The sequence below is a fragment of the Gorilla gorilla genome, chromosome 19 (genome assembly GCF_029281585.2).
Source record: "Gorilla gorilla gorilla isolate KB3781 chromosome 19, NHGRI_mGorGor1-v2.1_pri, whole genome shotgun sequence".
NCBI lineage: Eukaryota > Metazoa > Chordata > Mammalia > Primates > Hominidae > Gorilla > Gorilla gorilla.
Window position 1 is genome coordinate 79,185,995 of NC_073243.2, and position 22,962 is coordinate 79,208,956.

Genomic DNA, 22,962 nt, shown 5'->3' on the forward strand with positions numbered 1-22,962 from the left:
GCAGGTGTTCTAAGCAGGAGTGGTAACCCAAGTCCTTCACTCTCATCATTGGGCACCATTGGCAGTTGGGACTCAACAATTCTTCCTTATAAGGGACTTTCCTGAATGTCATGGGACTTTTATCATTCATGCCTCTCAGACATTGAATGCTAGTTGCCGCCCCTTCCCCACATTGTTGTAACAAACAAAAGCATCCTCCTTCATCTGTAAATTCCTCCTACCATCAGATTAGAAACCACTGGGTCTTAGATTAACAGAGGACATAAAGAGGAGAGGACAGGAATGATGAGGTGACACTGACTTGAAAAACTATTACAATTTTTTTCTTTTTTGTAGGACAGAGGCAAATTGATATCAATGGTGATTCTACGGGCTCTAAGATGTGGTGATTGGGAGATAAGTGACTCATTAGGGAGAGAGGCAATCCCAAATAAATAGCTTCAGGAATAGGCAGAAATAAAAATCAGGGACAGTGAGGAACTCAAAACTCAGAGTTTTCATTCTGAACCCTGACCCTCTCTGACAGTTATTTATTATTATTATATATTATTTTGAGACAGGGTGTCACTCTGTCACCCAGGTTGGAGTGCAGTGGCTCGAATTTGGCTCACTGCAACCTCTGCCTCCCGGATTCAAGTGTTTCTCATGCTTCAGGCTCCCGAGTAGCTGGGACTACAGGCATGCGCTACCACGCATTTTGTAGAAAGTGTTTTGTAGAAAGTGTTTTTTGTAGAAAGTGTTATGTGTTTTGCCATGTTTTTTGTAGAAAGTGTTTTTTGTAGAAAGTGTTATGTGTTTTGCCATGTTTTTTGTAGAAAGTGTTTTTTTGTAGAAAGTGTTTTGCCATGTTGGCCAGACTGGTCTCAAACTCCTGACCTCAAGTGATCCACCTGCCTCAGCCTCCCAGAGTGCTGGGATTACAGGCATGAGCCACCGCTCTGGCCTTCAGTTCTATTTATTAAACATTTTCTCTCAAAACATGCACAAAGAGAGCAGGCACCAGGCCCTGTCATGAGGGGGGACTCTTGCCAAATGCAGAGCTCTATTCTAGTAATAGTCTTTACAGCTTTGAAAACTCTAGAATCTGAGCCAATATTCTTTTTCTAGCCAAACTGCCAGGAATGAATAGCTGTTAATCGTTCCACCACTGTTGCCAGTTTTTTTTTTTTTTCTGGTGAGCTATAATGTGTTCAATAAGACCATTTATTTCTGTCAAAGTCAAATAATGACGTTTGAGATAGAATTAATTCTTTGCATCTTGATTTACTATAATCAAAACGTGTTAATTAACCTTTGAGCTCAAACAGTAATCATAGTTGATGCGTACTTCATTTTGGCTTAATTTGCATGGATATAGTAATGTCTCGTTAAATCAATTAACATTTATCAATTAATTAACGTGTATTATTCTCAAGACAAAATAATTAAAACACATTTAAATTCCATAATTCCACAACTGCTCTGGGTTTTGGTGATGAATGAAAAGTTAAGAGGATGGGGAAAAAAATGAATATCTGGGTCATCATACAACCATTTTGTTTTTAGAGACAATTTCAGTTCATAGGAGCACCACCCAGCAGACAATGAAAATTCAAATTTAATAGTTGATTCAAATTGAATAGTCAATGACAGTCAGTTCAAATGGAATAGCCAAAACCCAAATTGAATAGTGGTTCATGCCAATAATCTCAGCACTTTGGGAGGCTGAGGCAGAATTTTGCTTGAGGCCAGGAGTTCCAGACTAGCCTGGTCAACATAGCAAGACTCCCATCTCTGCAAAAAATAATAAAAAAATTATCTAGGTGCACCTGTTCCTATCTACTCAGGAGACTTAGGTGGGAAGACTGCTTGAGCTCAGGAGTTCAGGATTGTGATGAGCTGTCATCAAACCACTGCACTCTGACCTGGGTGACAGAGTGAGACCCTGTCTCAAAAAAAGTCAATGAGTCAGTGACGGACTCCTTCTCTTCTCCTCTCTCTTCTTCATTCCCCATATCCAATTATTTACAAACCCTGATTTTAAGTTCAAATATATATTAGATATATTTTTCCCTCTTCATCCTGAACATTCTTCTTATAGTTCTCATGCCTCACCTGGACTATTGCAATAACCTCCCAATAGGTCAAAATCCTCATTGCTTCAGAATAGGCTACCTACAGTCAGTGGCAGAGAGTGCTAGATATTCACCATAATCCTTTTTCTTCTTCTGGGCACATAATTGGGTTGCATTTCCCAGCTTCCTTGAGTTTGGTTTGGCCATGAGACCCAGTTCTAGACAACGGAATGTAGGCAGAAGTGATTTGTTCCACTTCAAGGCTTGGAGCATACAACTTCCCGCAGGAGTGCCTCTATGCCCTTTTCTCTTTTGATTGACTGGGATGGTGACCCCAGGGCAAATTTGATGATGGGAAGATGGTAGAGCCATTGTTAGCCTGGGTTCCCAAATGACTGCACCATCCTCTACCATCAGCACTGCAGACTGGAATCACCTGGTATTGCCTTGTGAGTGAGAAGTCAACACCTCTTCTGGTGAGACATTACTTGTTGGGCTTTATTTGATACAGAAGCCTAGCCTTCCTAATGTGTGTGAGTGTAGGCAAGTGTGATTTCTAATTACATATGCACACGCACACGTCATTCATATTTTAATGGTTCTGATATCAATCCTACATATATGCCTTTTATTGCCAACTCTTTCATATTCTGTTTGACCTAGGCTGTCTTATTCTCATGGCCTACAGTGTCATTAATGGTAGGTACTTTCAGACCTTATTGCCATTAACGAAATATCAAAATACAAATTAATTAGTAGCCTCCACTTCTACCACTTGTTTTCTTTGTTTTCAGTCAACAGAAGCCACACACTGTCTAAACTGCGTCGACTGAAGAAGACAGTAGGCCTGCTTATCTGCCCTTTAGGGATACCATGATTTAGGAAGAAAATATATATCTTGACAGTACTGTTTGAAAGGTACTGGCAGGTGCCTCTCCCCAATGTTCCCTCCGCATCCGCATTCTGTAGGGCATGCTGAAGCACAAGTAGCTGGACTGCCTTTGGGGGAATCCGAACACTATCACTTCAAAAACACCTAAACAGATCCATTTTGTTTCAAAACATCTAGCCTGGATCCACTGTGGTAATAGAGGGACAATTTGCCCATGTGAACTCAAAGTAACCGTGAGTGGCCTCAATGTTATTTTAAAGAACTTTCTTGTGCCTATGTAACTAACCTGCACAATGTGCACATGTACCCTAAAACTTAAAGTATAATAATAAAAAAAAAAAGAACTTTCTTGTGAACTATGTCATTTTCTCATCTGTATACCCAGGGTCACCACATAACTGGCATTATTTTCATATGTAATATGACCAAAGAAGAAATAAATAAAATCAAAGACACAGAGGATGGTAATATTTTCTGACTTGCAGAGCCAGGGGTCATGGGTTCTGAAGTCCATCTGTCTGAGTTCAAGTTCCCGTAGCTCACAGGTATGTACAATTCTGGCTAGCTACTTCAATTCTCTCAGCTTCGGTTTCCTTGCCTCTACAATAGGGAAAATACTACCAATCTCCTGGGACTGTGGTAAAGATTAAATGAGAGAATTTATGCTCATTAGCATAAAATCATGCTTGTAAAGCCTGATGCATGCTTAGGAAAGAAACTGATTAGGAAAGAAACAGGACTAAAATGTCAGGAGTCATAAGACACATTCATCTCCTTCCTTCAACAAATTGGCTTACTGTAAGCATGAAAATCTTTTCTACCTCTGAAGCTGAATTCTTTACCTCTAAATGGAGATAAGATGACAGAAAATGTGATAACTCATTTTAGAAATCAAACATAAATCAAAGCGAAAACATAGCTCAAAAGCAAGCAATTATAGTATTTGATGCAAGAAATTTTGGAGGTGGTTTGAATTTACCTATTTATTGCTTCTAGTCAATTCCATGACCAATGATGTTGATTAATTTATATAAAAGAATTTTATATAGTTAAACTGTCAATTGGTGCTAAAATCCACCAGAGAGATAGCAGATCAGAGTGGGAAGAGATAGAAGGTTCGTCATCCAATCATGTCTTCAGAGAAATCAGTTAACTGTTACAAATCTCTTTTTCTATTTGTAAGTCAGTATCAGTGAGACACTTACCTACTCACCAGGACCATCAAAAGGAAAAAATAAGAGACTATGGAGCCAAGATGGCCGAATAGGAACAGCTCCGGTCTATAGCTCCCAGGGTGAGCGACGCAGAAGACGGGTGATTTCTGCATTTCCATCTGAGGTACCGGGTTAATCTCACTAGGGAGTGCCAGAAAGTGGGTGCAGGACAGTGGGTGCAGAGCACCGTGCAGCAGCCAAAGCAGGGCGAGGCATTGCCTCACTCAGGAAGCGCAAGGGGTCAGGGAGTTCCCTTTCCTGGTCAAGGAAAGGGGTGACAGATGGCACCTGGAAAATCGGGCCACTCCCACCCGAATACTGCACTTTTCCGACGGGCTTAGGAAACGGTGCACCAGGAGATTATATCCCGCACCTGCCTCAGAGGGTCCTATGCCCACAGAGTCTCGCTGATTGCTAGCACAGCAGTCTGAGATCAAACTGCAAGGCGGCAGCAAGGCTGGGGGAGGGGCAACTGCCATTGCCCAGGCTCGCTTAGGTAAACAAAGCAGCCAGGAAGCTCGAACTGGGTGGAGCCCACCACAGCTCAAGGAGGCCTGCCTGCCTCTGTAGGCTCCACTTCTGGGGGCAGGGCACAGACAAACAAAAAGACAGCAGTAACCTCTGCAGACTTAAATGTCCCGGTCTGACAGCTCTGAAGAGAGCAGTGGTTTTCCCAGCATGCAGCTGGAGATCTGAGAACGGGCAGACTGCCTCCTCAAGTGGGTCCCTGACCCCTGTTCCCCGAGCAGCCTAACTGGGAGGCACCCCCCAGTAGGGGCAGACTGACACCTCATACGGCCGGGTACTCCTCTGAGACAAAACTTCCAGAGGAACGATCAGACAGCTGCATTCGTGGATCACAAAAATCCGCAGTTCTGCAGACACCGCTGCTGATACCCAGGCAAACAGGGTCTGGAGTGGACCTCTAGCAAACTCCAACAGACCTGCAGCTGAGGGTCCTGTCTGTTAGAAGGAAAACTAACTAACAGAAAGGACATCCACACCAAAAACCCATCTGTACATCACCATCATCAAAGACCAAAAGTAGATAAAACCACAAAGATGGGGAAAAAACACAGCAGAAAAACTGGAAACTCTAAAAAGCAGAGCGCCTCTCCTCCTCCAAAGGAATGCAGTTCCTCACCAGCAATGGAACAAAGCTGGATGGAGAATGACTTTGATGAGTTGAGAGAAGAAGGCTTCAGACAATCAAACTACTCTGAGCTACAGGAGGAAATTCAAACCAAAGGCAAAGAAGTTGAAAACTTTGAAAAAAATTTAGATGAATGTATAACTAGAATAACCAATATAGAGAAGTGCTTAAAGGAGCTGATGGAGCCGAAAGCCAAAGCTCAAGAACTATGTGAAGAATGCAGAAGCCTCAGGAGCCGATGCAATCAACTGGAAGAAAGGGTACCAGTGATGGAAGACAAAATGAATGAAATGAAGCAAGAAGGGAAGTTTAGAGAAAAAAGAATAAAAAGAAACAAACAAAGCTTCCAAGAAATATGGGACTATGTGAAAAGACCAAATCTGCCTCTGATTGGTGTACCTGAAAGTGACAGGGAGAATGGAACCAAGTTGGAAAACACTCTGCAGGATATTATCCAGGAGAACTTCCCCTATCTAGCAAGGCAGGACAACATTCAGATTCAGGAAATACAAAGAACACCACAAAGATACTCCTCGAGAAGAGCAACTCCAAGACACATAATTGTCAGATTCACCAAAGTTGAAATGAAGGAAAAAATGTTAAGGGGAGCCAGAGAGAAAGGTTGGGTTACCCACAAAGGGAAGCCCATCAGACTAACAGCGGATCTCTCGGCAGAAACTCTACAAGCCAGAAGAGAGTGGGGGCCAATATTCAACATTCTTAAAGAAAAGAATTTTCAACCCAGAATTTCATATCCAGCCAAACTAAGCTTCATAAGTGAAGGAGAAATAAAATACTTTACAGACAAGCAAATGCTGAGAGATTTTGTCACCACCAGGCCTGCCCTAAAAGAGCTCCTGAAGGAAGCACTAAACATGGAAAGACACAACCAGTACCAGCCACTGCAAAATCATGCCAAAATGTAAAGACCATCGAGATTAGGAAGAAACTGCATCAACTAATGAGCAAAATAACCAGCTAACATCATAATGACAGGATCAAATTCACACATAACGATATTAACTTTAAATGTAAATGGACTAAATGCTCCAATTAAAAGACACAGACTGGCAAATTGGATAAAGAGTCAAGACCCATCAGTGTGCTGTATTCAGGAAACCCATCTCACGTGCAGAGACACACATAGGCTCAAAGTAAAAGGATGGAGGAAGATCTACCAAGCAAATGGAAAACAAAAAAAGGCAGGGGTTGCAATCCTAGTCTCTGATAAAACAGACTTGAAACCAACAAAGATCAAAAGAGACAAAGAAGGCCATTACATAACGGTAAAGGGATCAATTCAACAAGAAGAGCTAACTATCCTAAATATATATGCACCAAATACAGGAGCACCCAGATTCATAAAGCAAGCCCTGAGTGACCTACAAAGAGACTTAGACTCCCACACAATAATAATGGGAGACTTTAACACCCCACTGTCAACATTAGACAGACCGAGACAGAAAGTTAACAAGGATACCCAGGAATTGAACTCAGCTCTGCACCAAGCAGAGCTAATAGACATCTACAGAAGTCTCCACCCCAAATCAATAGAATATACATTTTTTTCAGCACTACACCACAACTATTCCAAAATTTACCACATAGTTGGAAGTAAAGCTCTCCTCAGCAAATGTAAAAGAACACAAATTATAACAAACTGTCTCTCAGACCACAGTGCAATCAAACTAGAACTCAGGATTAAGAAACTCACTCAAAACCACTCAACTACATGGAAACTGAACAACCTGCTCCTGAATGACTACTGGGTACATAACAAAATGAAGGCAGAAATAAAGATGTTCTTTGAAACCAACGAGAACAAAGGCACAACATACCAGAATCTCTGGGACACATTTCAAAGCAGTGTGTAGAGGGAAATTTATAGCACTAGATGCCCACAAGAGAAAGCAGGAAAGATCCAAAATTGACACCCTAACATCACAATTAAAAGAACTGGAAAAGCAAGAGCAAACACATTCAAAAGCTAGCAGAAGGCAAGAAATAACTAAAATCAGAGCAGAACTGAAGGAAATAGAGACACAAAAAACCCTTTAAAAAATTAATGAATCCAGGAGCTGGTTTTTTGAAAGGATCAACAAAATTGATAGACCGCTAGCAAGACTAATAAAGAAAAAAAGAGAGAAGAATCAAATAGACGCAATAAAAAATGATAAAGGGGATATCACCACTGATCCCACAGAAATATAAACTACCATCAGAGAATACTACAAACACCTCTACACAAATAGATTAGAAAATCTAGAAGAAATGGATAAATTCCTTGACACATACACTCTCCCAAGACTAAACCAGGAAGAAGTTGAATCTCTGAATAGACCAATAACAGGAGCTGAAATTATGGCAATAATCAATAGCTTACCAACCAAAAAGAGTCCAGGACCAGATGGATTCACAGCCGAATTCTACCAGAGGTACAAGGAGGAACTGGTACCATTCCTTCTGAAACTATTCCAATCAATAGAAAAAGAGGGAATCCTCCCTAACTCATTTTATGAGGCCAGCATCATCCTGATACCAAAGCCGGGAAGAGACACAACCAAAAAAGAGAATTTTAGACCAATATCCTTGATGAACATTGATGCAAAAATCCTAAATAAAATACTCGCAAACTGAATCCAGCAGCACATCAAAAAGCTTATCCACCATGATCAAGTGGGCTTCATTCCTGGGATGCAAGGCTGGTTGAATATACGCAAATCAATAAATGTAATCCAGCATATAAACAGAACCAAAGACAAAAACCACATGATTATCTCAATAGATGCAGAAAAGGCCTTTGACAAAATTCAACAACCCTTCATGCTAAAAACTCTCAATAAATTAGGTATTGATGGGACGTATCTCAAAATAATAACAGCTATCTATGACAAACGCACAGCCAATATCATACTGAATGGGCAAAAACTGGAAGCATTCCCTTTGAAAACTGGCACAAGACAGGGATGCCCTCTCTCACCACCCCTATTCAACATAGTGTTGGAAGTTCTGGCCAGGGCAATTAGGCAGGCGAAGGAAACAAAGGGTATTCAATGAGGAAAAGAGGAAGTCAAATTGTCCCTGTTTGCAGATGACATGATTGTATATCTAGAAAACCCCATTGTCTCAGCCCAAAATCTCCTTAAGCTGATAAGCAACTTCAGCAAAGTCTCAGGATACAAAATCAATGTACAAAAATCACAAGCATTCTTATACACCAATAACAGACAAACAGAGAGCCAAATCATGAGTGAACTCCCATTCACAATTGCTTCAAAGAGAATAAAATACTTAGGAATCCAACTTACAAGGGACCTGAAGGACCTCTTCAAGGAGAACTACAAACCACTGCTCAATGAAATAAAAGAAGATACAAAGAAATGGAAGAAGATTCCATGCTCATGGGTAGGAAGAATCAATATCATGAAAATGGCCATACTGCCCTAGGTAATTTATAGATTCAATGCCATCCCCATCAAGCTACCAATGACTTTCTTCACAGAATTGGAAACAACTACTTTAAAGTTCATAAGGAACCAAAAAAGAGCCCACATCGCCAAGTCAATCCTAAGCCAAAAGAACAAAGCCGGAGGCATCATGCTACCTGACTTCAAACTATACTACAAGGCTACAGTAATCAAAACAGCATGGTACTGGTACCAAAACAGAGACATAGATCAATGGAACAGAACAGAGCCCTCAGAAATAATGCCGCATATCTACAACTATCTGATCTTTGACAAACCTGAGAAAAACAAGCAATGGGGAAAGGATTCCCTATTTAATAAATGGTGGTGGGAAAACTGGCTAGCCATATGTAGAAAGCTGAAACTGGATCCCTTCCTTACACCTTATACAAAAATTAATTCAAGATGGATTAAAGACTTACATGTTAGACCTAAAACCATAAAAACCCTAGAAGAAAACCTAGGCATTACCATTCAGGACATAGGCATGGGCAAGGACTTCATGTCTAAAACACCAAAAGCAATGGCAACAAAAGCCAAAATTGACAAATGGGATCTCATTAAACTAAAGAGCTTCTGCACAGCAAAAGAAACTACCATCAGAGTGAACAGGCAACCTACAAAATGGGAGAAAATTTTTGCAACCTACTCATCTGACAAAGGGCTAATATCCAGAATCTACAATGAACTCAAGTTTACAAGAAAAAAACAAACAACCCCATCGAAAAGCGGGCAAAGGATATGAGCAGATACTTCTCAAAAGAAGACATTTATGCAGCCAACAGACACATGAAAAAATGCTCATCTTCACTGGCCATCAGAGAAATGCAAATCAAAACCACAATGAGATACCATCTCACACCAGTCAGAATGGCAATCATTAAGAAGTCAGGAAACAGGTGCTGGAGAGGATGTGGAGAAATAGGAACATTTTTACACTGTTGGTGGGACTGTAAACTAGTTCAACCATTGTGGAAGTCAGTGTGGTGATTCCTCAGGGATCTTGAACTAGAAATACCATTTGACCCAGCCATCCCATTACTGGGTATGTACCCAAAGGACTATAAATCATGCTGCTATAAAGACACATGCACACGTATGTTTAGTGCGGCACTATTCACAATAGCAAAGACTTGGAACCAACCCAAATGTCCAACAATGATAGACTGGATTAAGAAAATGTGGCAAATATACACCATGGAATACTATGCAGCCATAAAAAATGATGAGTTCATGTCCTTTGTAGGGACATGGATGAAATTGGAAATCATCATTCTCAGTAAACTATCGCAAGGACAAAAAACCAAACACCGCATGTTCTCACTCATAGATGGGAATTGAACAATGAGAACACATGGACACAGGAAGGGGAACATCACACTCTGGGGACTGTTGTGGGGTGGGGGGAGGGGGGAGGGATAGCATTAGGAGATATACCTAATGCTAAATGACGAGTTAATGGGTGCAGCACACCAGCATGTCACATGTACACATATGTAACAAACCTGCACATTGTGCACATGTACCCTAAAACTTAAAGTATAATAATAATAAAAAAAGAGACTACCTATGAAAGTGGTTTGTAAATTACATACTTTATAAATTGTTATACTCAAATTGTTATTTTTATATTAGCTGCTAATAGTTTACTTCACTTTAACTGGCGAGATGAGTCATGAAATGTCATAAAAATGGTGAATGATTTGAGCATGTGATTACTTTGCCGCAAAATCTTCTTTTGCATTGTTACATTATATTAACAAGTTTGTATACTGCATATTCAGATTTCAAATAGGTGAGAAATGATTTTGATGCTTCAAAGGATGTAATTAGTTCCAGAAATGAAAAGACAAATATCTAGCCAAATTTCTGAAGCATGAAAATAGGGGCCAGCATGATGTCATCATGCTTATTTTCTTCTTCCTGTATATTCTAATTCTTTCAATAAGCCAAAATGAATTTTTTAAATGCAAGCACTCAAACAAACCAAAAAGAAAAGAAAAAAAAAATCACTGATATGGCAAGCTATACAATTGTTTTAACAAGTTTTGTCTTAGGTTTCCATTTTATCTGTGATTACTTCACAATTTTAAACCAAGTCGCAAAACTAGGTTTTTGATTGAAATGTGAATCAGGCCTTTTCAGTCATCCTTCATCATAGGATCATTTTAGTTTATAGCTAAAAGGGACATTAGAGATAATCTACACTTGCCTTATCATTCTGCAGGCAAAAAAAAAAGGCTCAGAAAGATAGATGAATTCGACATAATCACAGAGCCGAATGCCCAGGCTTCCTAGCTTAGTTCAGGGTATTTTTCACTATATCTCACTGCATTTGTTCTCCTTCCCTATATATAAATTTTTAGCTTCCCTTTCCAATGACATTTTAAGTCAACCACCAAACAGTTGGCACTTGAACATAGACCACCCAGGGGTCTTCACTGGTCAGTTTACCTTTCTCTGTCTTGTATCCCTGATCTCAAAACAGGTTTCTTAAGGATGGGGACTGCATAATGATTTCAAAGGGCTGCACAGACATTATTCTGTGTGATATACACAACATCCTTAAGAAATGTACAAGGCAGGAACTCTCATTTGGTTGGGGCAGGTAGAATCAGATTAAAAGCTAGACAATATATCTATAAAATTTCACAAGTTATATAATTTACGTAATTTTTTTTCCATTTAAAGAGTTAGGGGGGTAAGGAGGGAGGGGAGGGCATGGGTCTGATTGCTTCCTTTTGTTTTCACAATAGAATATATTTTAATGCAAACTCATTTTGAAATTTTCACATGAATTTAACACTCCTAGCTTTTTTACATGTAAAACCAGGCCAGGGGTAGGAAATGTCTTACCTCGCTCCAGTTTCCGACGATCCAGTGTGCAGAGCCGTGGCCATTTGTGAGCTGCTTGTAATTGGAGGCATTTAGCAAAAAGCCCTCAGCAATCAGACTTGTTGCATCCTCCTCAGTCAGGACTGGTTCAGAACTTTTTGTTTGATTCATGTTGTTTGGAAGTTTCAGGTGGTTATGGTTTGCCGTCTTTCCTGAGGGTTCTGGCTGGTGGTCTCCTCCCAGAGGGAGTAGAGTGTTGGCTGGCTTTTCAGTAACCATCCCCTGAACTCTGGGTGTCCCAGTTTTGGGAGTACTGGGCCTTTGGCTGGGGAGCAGTCCTTCCATTACTGTGCTGAAGGGTGGCCACCGGGACTCCCTGCTGAGATCCGGTGTTAGTGGAGGTGCAAGTGGCATTTCTGTACTTTCCACTGGAGCGTCATTTCCAGGTACTCTGATCTTGGTCCATATTACAGGATTGCTTTCATCTTTGTCCTCAGGCTGTTCTCTTTCTTCCCCTGAGCCACTGTGAATCTCCGTTTCTGGACCTTTGGTCAAGGTATTGTAAAATGGAGTCACAGGCCAAGTGATAGGGTTGCGGGAAGATGACAAGCCAGAACCACTTGTTGTTGTAGCTACAAGGCCTCCCTCCGAGGTAGGACCAGTATCTGAACTGGAAACATTTTCCTCACTTGGCTGAATGCTCAAGGATTGGGAAGTGAGGATGGGCTGGGAAGTGCTTCCAGTGGAAATGAGATAGCGAGAGCTCAGCTCAGGTTGGGTTGAGCTATCTTGCCACTGTTTCTCACCCAGGTCTCCTTCTTTGTAGGATGTGGTAGGACTAGGGCTGCTGATTGCTGGAGTGCTTGTGCTCATATACTCAGGCCCTGTGGGTGTGGTCAGCATTCTGGGCCTGGATGTAGGTGGAGGGACGGGCTTTAGTGTTGGTGGGTTTTTTCCATTGGAAATAGTGCCTTTGTTGGGTTTCAGAACTCTCCGGCTAGAGGGGCATTGCTGGAGGCCACACAGAGCTCGGCTGTTGGGTTTCCTTGTCACATCGCAAGGTTCATCATGGTTCTTGGCACATGTGACACTGCGAATCCGCACTCCACCACCACAGGAAACAGAACACTAAAAGAGAGAAACAGCTGTTAGCCTGGCGAGAGAAGATGCTTTTATTCTCATGGTTAGGTCTATAACAGATCAAAACAGGCCTGATGGAAACTAAACTATGCAGCTAAAATTGTCTGCTATCTCTACATTTGGTTTCTGTGCTCTTTCAGTTTTCCATGGAAATGTGTATCTCCTGGAGACCAGCTGGGACTCAGTCTCAACCATTTATTCTTCACAAACTGAAAATGTAAACCATGATGTAGTCAAACTGCAGTCCCTTTGGGCTGTGAATCATGGATGGTGGGATCCACAATGAATGCAATGGTTTACACAAGTTGCTAAATCTTTTAAAGAGCTAGTAAGTCACACTGTCTCTTTTCTGGGATTGTGATTTTATTAAATTAATGTATAATGTGTGCATATTCTCTGGAATATGAAATTCGGTATAAGGAACCTTTCCCTTTCTATTTAGAAAGCAACTATCATAACTCACACATTTTTCCCAGGTACCTTAAGCTCCATTTTCACTTGCCTATGGCAGGTGGAATCAGATTAAAAGCTAGATAATCACCATACTCACACAGGTGCATAGATCCAAGACCTACTCTAAAATTTAAAGGTACATAGTTAATCAAAGGTAGGAAATAGCCTTTCCCAAGGAGTTCGGTCAATCCCTCAGCATGGCACTGAGGTATATATTCGGGTACTGGTAAGTGCCCCTCCCCAATGTTCCCTCCACATTCTGTATGCCATGCTGAAGCCCAAGCAGCTAGACTGCCTTTGGGGGAATCCTAACAGAACAGGCCTTCCTCAGGATACATGGTAAAGAATCTTCATTGCATCAATTTCAACACATGTGAATGGCAGATATGGAGTTGCTATAAAACACTAAATGTCTAAATATTTTGAAAAATCCGTACTTTTACCAAATGGTTCCATTTTTAGCTTCTCTTTCCAATGGCATTTGAAGTCAACCACCAAATAGTTGGCACTTGAGCACAGACCACCCAGGGGTCTTCACTGGTCATTTTACATTTCTCTGTCAGGTATCCCTGACCTCAAAGCACGTTTCTTAAGGATGGGGACTGCATAATGATTTCAAAGGGCTGCACAAACATTATTCTGTGTGATATACATGACGTCCCTATGAGACGTACAAGGCAGGAACTGTTATTCTGCCTCCCACAAGTGAGGAACCTGAGGCCCAGGAACTCACTTGAAAGGCAGCAAGTCAGTCATAGAATAAGCATTAGATTTATTTTTACCCCCATCCCCAAACCTAGTGCAACACACTGTACAAGTAGCTGTCCATGGAGTTCACTCAGTGACTTTTGATTTATTAAAAGCTATCCAAAGGCAGGAACTGTTTTTTATTCATAATGGAATTCCAGGATAGTTCTGAGGACACAGTGATCACCTTATACATATTAATTAAGTGACTCTTTTACCCGGAAAAAAAAATCAGGAATGGAAAAATTCTCACTCATGAGCTTCTGCATTTAGATTAAGTTCCTTGTCTTCTCAAGTTCTATTTTCAGTTTTCTCTAAGTAGGAACATAATATTGACGTAGAAAACTTCTCCTTTATTTTGTTTCAATCAAACATAATCACTTACTGATGTATAACAGCTCTGTGCAATCAGCTCTTTTGAAAAGCAGATGCTGTGAGCACAGGAGAATGTACAGCTGAAGGAGTGTCCAACTGTGGGTTTGGACCCAACCAGTGAAGCTGTGGATTTAAGATGTCCACAAAATATTAAAGCAAGTCACTCCAAGATGGAACTTCCAGGTTTGTTTTGAAATAATAATAATAATAATTTGGGCGGAAATGATGCTTAGTGCACAATCATTTCCCACCAAAGTGGGGGCTACCAACTGCAAGTATCAGAGCCCAACAGGGAGGAAACAGTCTCTTCTGGCATGGTCCATGACTCACTTCTCCCTGGACCTGGAAAGGGAAGGCAGGAGGTATTTATCTTCCTGGTTTGCTGCACTGTTTCTTCCCTTCTTGTGTAGGAAGATATTCTGTGCTCCATCTATTTTAGTCATGCTGAGTCCCTCTCCATTTATTACATTCTAATCTGAACTTCTTGGATTTTCAAATCCCCACTTTGTAAAACTGATCAGTTTTGTATGTGTGAACACATTTCCATTCTGGCTGCCTCAGGCAGGCTCAGTCTTGAGAGCTGACTGATAACTGAGGTCCCAGCTACTGCCAACTCTTCTCAGGCAACAGGTGGCTCTCTTTCAGCTTTCCTTTCCATGAAGTATTAGACTAGATAGTAACATAATAGGAAACGCTTCTATTTTTATTTTCTTTCTCTTCTTTCTCTTTTTCTTTTTGGTTTGTTTTGACTTGAAATGTTGCTAATATCTCTAAAGAAGTTAGCTTTACTTGTACACTTTTACAAAAAAATTTTAAATGCCAAAGTATAGGGTCATATCCCCTCCACCTCCCCATTGAACTATGAAGTCAAAAAACTATAAAACCTCTGAGAAACAGCTTAAATTCCCTGATGTATCATATTAAATCCTTGTGTGATTCAGTGACTAAGTCAGCTTCCTCACCTGGAAACAGAGACAGCAGCACCTACCTTTGCAGGCTACTGTGTGGATTACCTTCAACAACAGGCTTAACAGAGGTGGCATAACGTATGAAGACAATTAGTGATTGAAAGCTATTATTATCACTGTTCTAATAATGATGCTGATAATAATAATAGTCATCATAACAAAAGGCTTGGGGTTCCCCAATTTCTACTGCCCTTGTGGGTGACACACAGAATTGTCTCATCAGGGAGGTGTGAAGTGAGCAGCTGTCTTGGTGAGGTAGGTGCAGGCACATGTCTACAAGATACTGTGGAGATCCACACACCCCCTACTGGTTTACTGCTGGATGTTTTTAGATTCAGATTTCCTAGAGCTAACCGATGGATATGTGGTTTTCAAATTTACCAATAACAAGAACTAAGTAATCTTACTGATGGTGTGAATTTGCTCAACCTAAAAGGGTAAGGCAGGAGTGAAGAATAGCTACTGTATTAGTTTGTTTTCATGCTGCTATAAAGAAATACCAGACAGGGAAATTTATGAAGGAAAGCAGTTTAATTGACTCACAGTTCTGCATGGGTGGGAGGCCTCAGGAAACTTACAATCATGGTGGAAGGGGAAGCAGACACATCCTTCTTCACATGGCGGCAGGAGAGACAAGTGCAGACTGAAGAGGGGGAAAGCCCCTGATAAAACCATCAGATCTCATGGGAACTCACTGTCACAGGAACAGCACGGGGGAACTGCTCCCATGATCTAATCATTCCCCATAAGGTCCCTCCCTCAACACATGGGGATTACAATTTGGATTACCATTCAAGATGAGATTTGGGTGGGGACACACAGCCAGACCATTTCAGCTACCTAGCTGGTTGCTGAGTTAAAATACATTAGATTTTAATATTTTAAAACAGAAGATGGTTCTTGAAGAGGAGTTCCAAAGTAGCAGCCTAACAGCTACATTTGGCCCACTGACATATATCCTTTAGCCTGCTCAATCTTAAAACCCACCAACCTACCAACCAACCAACAAGCAAAACACAAAAACCAAAATAGTAGCCAACATTTTAAAAATTAGCAATTTTATGTTAATAAAATTCCTGATTTTTGACTTCTCTTGGAAAAGCTGATGATCTGCATCTATTGCTCTCATTCCCAAATAGCAACCCAAAACCTGATTAATGAAGACCTGGGGTCTGGGAGTTTATACATCCCTCAGTGCACCAACCTTCCTTCCACATCTACTTTCCTTAGCCAGCAGACATTGAACCTTCCAAATAACCCAGGATTGCCATTCCTTAGTTCTGGGGCACACTATGCCCAGCTGGACAGTATTAGCTGTCTACCAAGCATATTGGGCCTGAATACGAACTTGCCTTTTCTCCTAGTCACTGCAGAACAGGCAGTGCTGCTTTGTATTCAGCTCCACACTTCTTCTAGTACATCTTCCAACTGTGTTTATCTCCTTAGGAGCTGTCAAGCCCTTCAGATGAGATAAATGCAGTACACAACACCACACTCCAAACCTATCTCAATTGGTAGTTTCAGAATTCTCCAAACCAACTTCAGCTATGATTATCGTATGCCCTTACCTTGTAATTTTGAACCCTGGACCAGGAAAGCAGCATGTCAACCTGTTAACCTGCTCTCTGGGAGTCATTTTGCCCTCACTTGTCACCATCCTGGATACAGGCCTCTTGTCGGGGAACCCACTGAGAAAGAGGTTTGCTGCCAAATTTATCAACTCCACCCACCTGTGGTCCACTGTGGTGGGTGAGAAGGCTCACAGTTGGCACTGAGCTGTAGTGCTGAGAAAGGGTTTATTCGAAAACACAGTCGGAGTTTATCAGAGGGTTTGGGCTAAAGGGCTGAGTAGAGAAACAGTGAATACTTTGGGCATTAAAACATTTAATGCACAATCTCAGAAATTTATAAATGAGTAATTAGATCTCATACAAACACCAGCTTTGAAAGCAAGCTAAAACACATAGGTATCTGTTTTGGGTTGAATTGTGTCCCTCTCAAAAAAGATATGTCAAAATCCCAATGCCCCCAGCCTCAGAATTTGACCTTATTTGGAGAAAGGATCTTTAAAAAGGTAATCAAGTTACAATAAGGTCATTAGGGTGGGCCCTAATGGTATCCATATCAAAAGGGGAATCTGAACACAGAGATCACAGGCAGGTAGAATGTCATGTGAAGATGAAGGCAGAGATTGGAGTGATGCATTTACAAGCCAATGAGCACCAAAGATTGACATCAAACCACCAGAAGCTGGGGGAAAGGCACGGAACAATTCATCCTCCCAGCTTTCAGAAGGAATTCACTTTGCCAACACCTTGACCTTGGATTTGTAGCTTCTGCAGATGTGAGAAAACAAATTCCTGTTGTTTAATCTGCCTAGTTTGTGGTACTTCATTAGGGCAGCCCTCGGGAACTAAGACAGTAGCCTAGATAATTAAAAAAAATCAGACCTGATGAGGACAATCAACACAGCTCTCAGCTGGTTTTCTGTGAGTAGTTGTTGCAAACAGAGGTGCCCATATCTGTTCTCCAGGAACCCTGGCAGAGCACAGGCTACTGATGCCTGGGAAGAACTGAGATGTTGATGAATGACACTCCACACCAAAAGAGGGAGTGACAAGGTCAGAACATCAGGTGGCCAGCCCCACAGGAGTGCCTGGAACTGGGGAATCCAGAGGGTCAGCGACTCTCAAAAATGTCCCTATCCCTCCATGCTGTCTTCCCTCGGGTGGCAGGGACTTCATATGAGTCTAGCTTTGCTTCCCACTTAGCAATAGACATAGCATTGCCATTTGCTGCCACGTCTTCTATCCCAAGAGCCAGAGAGCTCATTTGTGAACATCAGCATTCAGTCTATTTGGTCACTCTGCATTCCAGCACCCCTGTGATGAGCTTTGTACTTTATCGATTCTCAGTACCTTGGTTAAGTGAATGTTTTGTTTGTGTGTTTTTGTCAGGCGCAGGAAGGGTCAGTTAAAGATCTTCCTAGACTCTGTGCGTGTCTGCTTTTAGAGCCTCCACCCCATGTCCCATCAAATATATTCAAATGCATTTCTTGTCTCAAGTGAAATGTAACTTTTGCTATAAAAAACATTTGAAATTATTTTTTTCCATTCCAGTTTTAAAAAATGTTTATGGGGACATAGTAGGTGTATATATTTATGGGGTACATGAGATGTTTTGATACAGGCATGCAATGTGAAATAAGCACGTCATAGAGAATGGGGTATGCACCCCCTCAAGCTTTTATCTTTCGAGTTACAAACAATCTAATTATACTCTTTATTTTAAAATGTGTAATTAAGTTATTATTGACTATAGTCACCTCATTGTACTATCAAATAGTAGGTCTTATTCATTCTTTCTATTTTTTTGTACCCATTAATCATCCCCACCTTCCCTGCAAACTCTCGCTACTGTTTCTAGCCTCTAGTAACTATCCTTCTACTCTCTATGTCCATAAGTTCAATTGTTTTGATTTTTAGAGCCCTAAAATAAGTTAGAACATGCAATGTTTCCCTTTCTGTGCCTGGCTTACTTCACTTCACATAATGATCTCCAGTTTATCCACGTTGTTGCAAATGACTGAATCTCATTCATTTCTATGGCTGAATAGTACTCCACCATGTATATGCACCACATTTTCTTTATCTAGTCATCTGTTGAGGGACACTTGGGTTGCTCCCAAATCTTAGCTATTGCAAACAGCGCTGCAACAAACATAGGAGTGCAGATATCCCTTTGATAGACGGGTTTCCTTTCTGTTTGGTATATACCCAGCAGTGGGATTACTGGATCACGTGGTAGCTTAACTTTTACGTTTTTGAGGAACCTCCAAACTGTTCTCCACAGTGGTTAAACTATTTACATTCCTACCAACAGTGTACGAGGGTTCCCTTTTCTCCACATCCTCACCAGCATTTGCTTTTGCCGTCTTTTGGATGTAAGCCATTTTAACTGGGCTAAAAGTTGTATCTCATTATAGTTTTGATTTGCATTTCTCTGATGATCAATGATATTGAGCACCTTTTCATATGCCTGCTTGCCATTAGTATGCCTTCTTTTGAGAAATGTCTATTGAAATCTTTTGTGAAAGGCTTTATTTTTTTCCTGCGCTTTTGAAGTTATTCACTGAGGGTAACATTTAATTTTGGGGAGGCTCTGATTTCTCAGCAATTGTCATGCATAGTCTGAAATTCCAACAGAATGAGAAAAGCCAGTCTACAAATAATTTCCAAACACAAAACATTTCTTATGAATACTAAGAGATGTCATATTGCTACATTTTGCAGATATTTGCGATGCAGTATGGCAAAGTGTACATTCAGAGTAGACGCTGTGCTGCCTGCGTTCAAATCCTGGCTCCATGGTTTAGTGGTTATGTGACCTTGGACAAATTTCTAAATGTTTCTATGCCTCAGTTTCTTCACTTGTATTAATAAAATGGGGCTAAATAAGTCATGGTGAAGATTAAATGTGCTAATACCCATAAAAGTACTTAAGAGATACATACATAATACATAGTAATAATACATACAAAATGCTTGGTATGTATTGTTTCCTATTAATATGTATTAATAGGAAATGGTATGCTTGTTTCCTATTAATATGTAATTAAATATTGATTTCTGATTTTGCAGGGTCCTTTTGTTTTCATAGATGCAATGCATGAGGTTTTTTTTCAGGTCTCAAATAGTTGTGCGGGCCCTTGAAAAATGTGTAGGCCCCAAGCACTGCGCTTATAGTGTTTCATGCATAAAATGAATGAGCTCCCTGAGCTCAAGGAGAGGATAGGTGAAAACTTAAGGGGCCACAAATCAGTTCCTTCAGCACATTTGGGTACAACTGATTGAACAAGGTTTGCAAACTCAGAGTAGCATGGAAAATAGACTTTTGTCTTCTTGTCTGATAATAATTTAGTGAACACTTACTTTTTACCAGGCACTACGCTAAGTGTTTGCATGAATTATCTTATTCAATTCTTACAATAATCCTATCTTTCTCAGTGACAACAGGCTAAGAGAGAATTAGCACTGGCTCAAGGCCACACAATTAGATTGCCAGGGCTGGAAAACCTAGAAAAATTACCACCTATCATTACTATTAGTCTAATTACTAGGAGAAATAACATGTTGGTTCATAATTGAGCAAACTGAGGTCCTATAAGGAAAAATCATTTTCCTAAGACTGTACAATATGCAATACAAGTTTATGCAATACAAGACCAGAACTAAGACGGTTTCTCCATGATCTCAGCCAGGACTCTTCCCACTTCCCTTTCTGCCAAGGATGCACTAGTCAAACATTTATTAAGTACATGGTGGTTATCCATGTATCCATCCAACCATCCATCCATCCATCCATCCCTCCAAGGAAAAAGGTGGCACAGGTTTTTACAAAGTATCTGACTAAACCATTGGAGCCATGATTAAAAATCTCATATAATTTTGGCAATTTATTTTAAAGCTCTCATTGGGGGTACCAGGGGTGTCTCTTGAAGAAGAGGTACCCTTCCATCTATCAGAAAGAAAGAATTATGGAACCCACTGGGCTGCCCTTGTCGCCCTGGTTGTCTGGATGCACTGGGTTAAACTGAAAGCTTCATCAAAATAACCCTATTATTCTCATGTTTAGCATGTTGCTCTCTGCTCCCACGTGTGGCTACAACTTCTAGTTTACCACTTCAATGTCTAGAGCCCTTTTATTGTAAACTGCCTGAAATACCTTTGGAAAGGAAAACTCTATAAACAAACACATACATCCTGGCTTCTGGAGTGTCCTGTTTGCCACACATACACATTTGAACCCAGGAAGCCATGCTCTAGGGGCTGTGCCCTTCACTACTAGACTGGCTACCTCTCACAAGGCATGTCCCTGAAATGGTGTATCTGGGAAGTAAGGGAGTCACAGTAACTTTGATACCTGGTCTCTGTTTACAATAAATAGAATTCCCTTCTTTACCCTTTAAGTCCACAAAGTAGGGTGGGCAAAACCAGGATAAGATTCTTGGTAAAACCTGAGATTGGAGGTGAGAGTCAGGTATCTAGAACATAAGCTTAGAGAAAAGGGGCTGGTCACAGGGGGCAGGAAAGCCTGCCTGGGGCAGCAGGGGAGAGAGCTCCCCTTTCTGATCCCTGTGGGGACAGGGATGAGTGTACCAACCTGGCACGGCTGAGCCCACTCTCCCCTCACTGCTTGAGTTGGTGGAGTGCTTTGATAGGGAAAGGAGCTCATGAATGTACTTCCTCTTTCTTCTCACTTAGGTCAGCCCAGAGAAGGCCATTTTACAGGAGTCTAGAAGGCTGTCAGTTCTTGGGCCTTTTGGATCAGTAACTTTACAGTTTTAGACCATCCAGGGTGATGAAAATGACAAATGCAGATGAAAATGACACAGTGCAGACCAAATGATGGCTGGAGCACTACCCTGCTTCAAATGATGTTGGTCTCCAGACAAAATCTAGATAATAAATACTGCCTGCCAAGAATCACTATGTCACCTCTCTTTAAAAAAAGTATCTGGGCATAGTTAGAATGTCAAAGACATTTCATCATACTCCAGCAAAGTTCATTAGGAGGTTATTAGTAAGAGAGCAGATAGAAGAAAGGAAGACCCATTTGATGAATATTTTGATACTGATTTAACTAAAAGCACTTCCAATGACATCTTCTGAATGAGGGCATTGGCCCAGCCTTTCTGCTCAGCTCTGTCAAGTGGAAGCTAGAAACTGTCCATGCGTGGTCCATTGACTATGCAATGGCCTACATATGGAATCACAGACCCAAGTGCTTCTTACATCATGCCACCTTTTTGGTCTCTTGTTCTCCAGTTAAGACAGGTTACTACGCTTCCCATAAACATGAACACATTAAGAAGAACTCCTCAGCCAAATCTGTAATTGCAGTCCTCTGAAAAAGCATTAAGATGTTGGCAATTAGTAAATTCTACATGACAAGAATTATTAATAGTTTTGGATGCGGCCAACACGTTTTTGGTAAACCGATTTAATAGGCCAGTCACAATACTCCATTCAGCCTTATTTTGACAACACTGTAATTCACAGAAACCTAGGTTGCAGTGGACTAATAAGGCAGGCCAGCCAAATGCTGTGATTATACTCTCCCAGGAATAGCAAAAAGAATGTATGGCTTATCACTGATGTGTGTACATATATCTGTGCGTGAATCAGTAATACACCCATATTTGTATGTAGGTATATTTCTTTGCATGCATATCTTTATCCTTCCTTTCCTTTTTTCTTTTTCTTTTCTGGATCCTATCTCTCCCACTGGATGGAAGTTGTTACCATCTAGGGACCATACTTTCTGTTTCTTTTTTTTTTTAAATTTCACCTAGATGCCCAAGAGAACCTCCTGTACAGATTCAGAAGGTAAATAAACCTAAACTGTGACATAAGCTTATAAAAGGGAGTCTTGGAAATAAGGTTTCATCAAAGCTGCTGTATTTAAATGAGTGTTTTGCTTTCAAATAGGTATCTTCAGAGATGGTATCTTTGCTTACACAAATTTTAGAATTTTTCTTTCAGAGCAGGTGAAAAGCAATCTGTCACATATTTATCGTCAAATATTTTTTAAACACAAAGATTTTGATCACATTATTCATTTATCCACCAGGCCCCATTCTAATTGACTTTCTGTGGCATTCT

At 40.8% G+C, this 22,962-nt stretch overlaps 1 protein-coding gene across 3 annotated transcripts in view; it reads right to left on the reverse strand.

Annotated features, from left to right (window-relative positions):
* The window catches only part of ADAMTS12 (ADAM metallopeptidase with thrombospondin type 1 motif 12), a 374,077-nt gene that overhangs the window by 41,134 nt on the left and 309,981 nt on the right, over nt 1–22,962 (reverse strand). For all 3 annotated transcript variants that reach the window (XM_019013727.4, XM_055367552.2, XM_063700811.1), the window contains one exon: nt 11,637–12,743. In XM_019013727.4, coding sequence (XP_018869272.4) covers nt 11,637–12,743 — 1,107 coding nt within the window. The remainder of the gene's footprint in view (nt 1–11,636; nt 12,744–22,962) is intronic.